This window comes from Apostichopus japonicus, chromosome 20 (genome assembly GCF_037975245.1).
Source record: "Apostichopus japonicus isolate 1M-3 chromosome 20, ASM3797524v1, whole genome shotgun sequence".
Taxonomy (NCBI): domain Eukaryota; kingdom Metazoa; phylum Echinodermata; class Holothuroidea; order Aspidochirotida; family Stichopodidae; genus Apostichopus; species Apostichopus japonicus.
In genome coordinates this window covers 23,656,467-23,662,466 of record NC_092580.1, presented here as the reverse complement: position 1 = coordinate 23,662,466, position 6,000 = coordinate 23,656,467, and the positions used below count along the sequence as shown (strand labels likewise).

Sequence of the window (6,000 nt, the reverse complement as noted above, 5' to 3'; positions counted from 1 at the left end):
GTACAAGAAAAATTTTGGCCGAAAAAGCCTCCCAGATCGCTGGAAATGACACTTCCCAGGCCTTGTTAGTTGCATCTAAGCATTGTCTATTTTGAAATTACTAGCGATGTCATAAAGAAAATTTGCACGGGGGGGGGGGGGCGGTCGCCCCCTTCCCGAAATGCGTCATGTTCCCCGACGACGCGGTCGAGTTCAAGACCAGCCACAGTTGGTTCCATATAGCACAATTGTACTACAATTTATACAATTGTTTAAGGCGTCCATACACACACACGCGTTATGATAGACCATATATAGTATTTATATAGATACATTAGTGAGAGAGGAAAAATGGAAACGTCAAAATGGAGTTGTCGGTGTAAGGGGTAGGGTGAGGCGCACACCCCCTCCGTAATCCTTGATCTGTCACTGGCTACCCTGTGTATATAATAAGGATCAGCACTTTAACTCTGACTGTTCCTCTTTCTCTTCCCGAGGTCTTGGCTCTCTTTTACTCCCTCCTTTTCTCCTTTTTCTCTCTTTTTTCTTTTTCTTTTCCCTTCCTTTCTCTCCTCCTTTTCTTTTTTTCCCCTCTTTTTTCTTCTCTTTTTTTTCTCTCCTCTTTTCCTTACCCGGGGGGCGCGCGCCCCCAACGCCCCCCCCTGGATACGCACCTGAATAACAATATTACCTACCAATTGCTTAATATATTTTTTAGTAGAAAAACTCGTCGTCTCTAAATCTCAACGACACCTTTAAAGCTCCGTATGAATCAGTGTTTACAATACAGTACGTACACCAGTATTTATAACCATGTGTTACACTGCTCCAGTATGTTATTGATATAAATACGGCGCGGTTTTTCATAGCATAAAACACAATGCAGCTACGCTGACTGTCGTATAACTCTACACTCGTGTGATACCATTACCACGTGAAGTTAGCCGAGCCAGGTAAGATACCGAAATATTGCCATAGGCTATTGCAACTACATTGAACGTAACACATCTTCCTCTCATTTTCAAGGACCTATTTTCATTTTCTATGTTAAATCAGGTGTAATACTTAGGCTATCCTCCTCTCTCCTTTGTTTTAAGGCCTGAGTGCTATCCAGTATCTGTGTTAGTACTGTTACTGTTAGACAGGTATCTAGGCTAGCCTTGGAAAGAACGGACCTAGGCTAAAGTGCAGGCTTTTTCTTACCTAGGCTAGTAGTAGTACTGAGTAGGCTAGTAATACTACCTCTATTGTAGTTGTACCAGTAACATTGTGGTACGAGTCGTCAAATTTATCTTGATCACAGTACCCTCGACTCCAAAAAATACGAAGTTCGTTTATCTTCACCTGTGTAATGTGGTCTTATTATAGTTACTGTATACTATGAAACCGAAAGTAAAACTTCACATTTACACTATGATTACACAAATTACAGACAAAATATTAAGTTGCATTTCCAACTAGTCATACAGAAATATTGCCTGAATATCTCTGGTTAAGTGTACTGTACATAGTGTTAGCCTTGTCCAAACCATACTGATAAGTGCTATGTTAGCCAAGGCGGTCTAATTGTCAGATTTCAATGCTGTGATCAAATCATTGTAACAATTAAAACCTCAAATTGAAACTGATACTACTGACTGATACTAAGTCAGTAAGTGACAGTCAACACAAAATGTTACTTTACTTAATAGTATGGGTTAGGCCTATTATCATTGAATTGAGCAGTGGTTTGTGGAGAAAAAAAAATAGGGGAAGGGTTGGGAGATTGTATATACATGTATGTATGTATTTTAGATCCTCCTGCAAGCAGGAACTCTTCAGCTGCAAGCTGACCGAAGTCAGTCTTTTAGATTCATATTTTAACTTCCATGATAATGAATTGTCAACAACTCTGTAACTGGACAACATACATTAATCTTGGAGTGCCAGTGTTAACCACTGAGCTAACACTCCCAAGATTGACATTCTGGGATTAACTTTCCATCTGAAGGCAATTTCTTTGATATCAGTGTTATTCAACCTCTTCTCTCAGATTCCCCACCTGAGTGAAAATATATTAACCTCATTGCCCCCATCCCAAATACTTCTACAAAAATGTACCATATATTTCTTCTATCACTTTCTCTCACATACTGTAATGGCAAACATTACAGTTCAATCAATGTTCAAGTTACCTGTTAAGATTGACACTACAGTACACAAAATAAAATGTTCATCCTTATATGTAATCCTTGGATGTGGCATAATAACAGTCAACTAAGAAGCCTCAGAATGCACAGTTTGAGTACATTAAATATTACCTTCTTCATCCCTAGGACCCCCCTCCCACCTACAAAGGAGTCAACAAGTCCAAGGCCTCTCCCCACCATTATAAAACCATTAGTTTATGTCTGGTTCTTCCATAAAGATTCATGCCCGTACAAATTCAATCAGATTGGGGTAGGGGAGGGGGGGGAGGAGGGGATTTAGCCCACTACTTTTTAAATCCTCCTTTACAAGTGACCAGAAATGGGTAAAGCAGTAGACTGTTAAAATAGAAGTTCAATAAAAAAGAAACCATTTAGTCGAACAACTGTGCCACTATGTTGTTTACATTGTAGTAAATATATTGCTCTTGTCTGCAGTGATTTTCTCAAAGCCCAACTAAACCAATTCCTTGCCAGCAAACATGAACAATTTAGGGAATGATGTGAACAACCTTTATTCACGAGATGGCATGAGTGCAGAGGAACTGTTTGGAAAAGGAGATGGAATGACCTACAAGTAAGTATATTCACTGACATGCATACCTTGAAATTATCAGGTTCATATGTTTGTTTTTTTATATGACATCATGGTATTTTGCTCATTAACCCCAAATTGTGTCATGTGTTTTCATTATTAACATGCAATTGGAGTCTGGTACTTTACAGGCAACCTCATACAGTATCAATAGTACCTACAGTTCAATGACAGAATTTCTTGTCAATCATGTATTTGCCTCAATAACTGCATTAATTAAATGGTAATTTTTTTAAAGAAATTAAAGACATGGAAAGTCAGACTACTCCTTCTAGAGCTTTTGTCCAAATTTGCTGAAATGTTGTGGATATAACATTTGAATGATGGTGAACCAAAGCTGTTCGGGAAAAGAAATGTCGTCTTGTGAAGGCTGTATAAAGTTTCAGTTGTGATGTACTCTTGGACAGCTCATAACGTGGCCATACCCATGTCAAATTTAGTGGAACGGTCCCACAAACTTTTCCATACTTGAAAGTATCTTTGGATATATCTCCATTCAACAATTAGGGTTGGTTGGTGTTGGTTCACTCTTTAATTAAACGTCACCTTAAGTGTGAAAAGCTGAGTGAAGATGAGTCAACGATGAGTGAAATTTTGTGAAACGCATCACAGATAGCGCAAGTGAGCCAGATAATTGCATTATGTCAGGGAGAATCGGGCAATCTTGGAGGTTACTGGATCTTGTTTCTTTTCAAACATAAAAGATCTATAATGGATACTTTCACAGAATATTTGTTTATGTGTTCGTTCTATTATTACAGGAATGAAAACTGCGAAATGTATACTGTTGGTTCTTTGTTTTTGCAGTGCGGCATAGTTTATGCCTAGTAATAAGTACAACAATCAATAGCATAAAAAAGTGTGTGACTGTATAGATTCAATGACAGAGCAATGCAGAGCTGTATATATACGGCTCTGTGTATTTGTTTTGGTGTGTACAGTATGTGTGTGTGCTCTGCCTTCTTGTAACACCCGAATCTCTAAAAGCGTATCATTGGCAACCCTAATACTTGGCATACATTGGTTGCCCGTATTAGAAAAGGGACCTTATTGATTTTACTGGAGGTCAAGAATCATCTGAAGTCAGCAGGATAAAACAATGAAAACCGTGTACGTGGAATCATGTAGGTTACCTATTTTGAGTTTAATAGACAAACCCCTTGATATTTAAGACACAAGTCATTTGATGTCAACTGGCTCAAATGTGAAAACGTTGTGACCACCATAGGAATGGACACTGTTTTTTGGAGTATGTCTTACATTTTTCGCACAAATGGATAAACTGCTCAGAAACTGATTGCCAATCAAAACAGAGGTCTCTCCCGTGTAGGTGAACCTTTGCAACATTGCTGCTCTTGTTTTCTTCTTGCAAATAAGTTGGAAATAAAGATTAATTTAATTAACTGAGAATTGTGATTGTATTTGGTTGTCAAGTGCTGTGAACAGTGCTCAGTACTAAAGTTGCATGGAATTTGAATGTAGTATACATAACTAGTTGGGCTGCTCATTCTTTTTAACAGACTACACAAATTGAAGAAGTGAAAAACAAGTAGTGTAAAGAATCAAATTTACATCTCTTTAGCTTGTACATGAAAAATAAATAAATAATGAAACAATTTACTATCTAGATGCTCCTCTTTTTTTAAGTTTCTTCCCGCATTTGTTGCTCTACTATAATCGATCCATTTAGCCTATGATTGAACCCTTATCCCTCTAATAACCTACTAACGGTTACCTGTAGCTACTGTATTGTGATGAAAGTATGGTATAATGGTACAGTACTTGTAAAGCATCAAGGAAGTATGGTCTGTGAGTACTTGTAATACAGGAAGAATATTATATAAATATTATTCTGAGCTGTATTTAATCTACTGATATACTCAGCGTACCCTTAACTGTGCAAACAGAAAGTTCATACCAGAATGTGTACATAGGTGAATGCTGAACAGTGTTTCCAGGGACTACCGACTGGGTGACCACTGGAAGGAAAGACTAAATTTCTTTTCCAAAAACCAAAACTGAGATTCAGATCGCCAGAGGGACAAGCGCTTTATGCTAACAATTAAAACACTGAACTGGGTCATGAATGTCTTCCAGTAGAAGCTATTTTTGTCATGTACAACAGTTGTTGGACAACTTGAAACCTTGTTGTGAAAGCAACCTTAAGCAAAAAGAATTCTAAGTTGACCAAGAGACAACCAGCTTTCATCTCCCAAATGTCAGCATTGGTCATGAGTGTTTAGATTGTTGTATACTGGGATGGGTGGGGGGAGTTGGGAGTGGGGGGAAGGTGTGAATTATGACTACGATATGACCCTGCCCCCTCTCCCTCTCCCCTCCCCCTCAAACTTGAAATGGCCATAATTTAGTGTTCAGATATTCTTAACAGTTTTGAAGGATCTGAATTTTGTATTGTAAATTACATTGGTTCCTAATTACAAATCTTTGCACTTGAATAGGAATTCGTCCATTTTGCTATGCCACACCAGATAAAATATTCCCGGATTGAGTTATGATGGCTTTACTATAGCATTCTGCATGCTTGTACAGGTACTGTTGTAATGGTTAAGGATGTAATGAAAAAAATGACGTCTAGGACAAGTGCATGGTTTAAAAATGTTTCTATTTCCTTGTGTTTCTCTTGCAGTGATTTCCTGATCCTCCCCGGCTATATTGACTTCACAGCAGAGGAAGTGGTGAGTTTTACATGTTAGATATATGTACAACATGCAAGGTATATGTACAACATGCAAGATATATGTACAACATGCAAGATATATACACATGTACAACATGCAATAAAGTGATGTTACTTTTAAAGCTGTACCTTACACTGAGGTTATATGTACAATATGCAATAAAGTGATGTTACTTTAAAGCTGTACCTTACACCGAGGCATGTACAACATGCAATAAAGTGATGTTATTTTTAAAGCTGTACCTTACAGGCTTACACTGAGGATAGATGTACTTGACATGCAATAGAGTGATGTTACTATTAAAGCTGTACCTTACACTGAGGTTAGATATATGTACAACATGCAATAAAGTGATGTTACTTGTAAAGCTGTACCTTACACCGAGGCATGTACAACATGCAATAAAGTGATGTTACATATTAAGCTGTACTTTGCACCGAGGTTAGATATATGTTCAACATGCAATAAAGTGATGTCACCTTTAGAGCTGCAGTATTACATAATTTTGACAGTGTGATGTACAGTAATAAATGACTTCAGG

The 6,000-nt window shown here is 37.8% G+C and overlaps 1 protein-coding gene across 4 annotated transcripts in view; it reads left to right on the top strand.

The window, feature by feature from the left end:
• Positions 1–773: 773 nt before the first annotated feature.
• LOC139962006 (inosine-5'-monophosphate dehydrogenase 2-like) overlaps positions 774–6,000 on the top strand; it is a 46,661-nt gene continuing 41,434 nt past the window's right edge. For 3 of the 4 annotated variants that reach the window (XM_071961796.1, XM_071961797.1, XM_071961795.1), the window contains exons 1-3: positions 774–932; positions 2,604–2,742; positions 5,408–5,456. In XM_071961796.1, coding sequence (XP_071817897.1) covers positions 2,648–2,742; positions 5,408–5,456 — 144 coding nt within the window. In that variant the 5' untranslated portion in view covers positions 774–932; positions 2,604–2,647. The remainder of the gene's footprint in view (positions 933–2,603; positions 2,743–5,407; positions 5,457–6,000) is intronic. The other variant, XM_071961799.1, reaches the window with a different exon arrangement.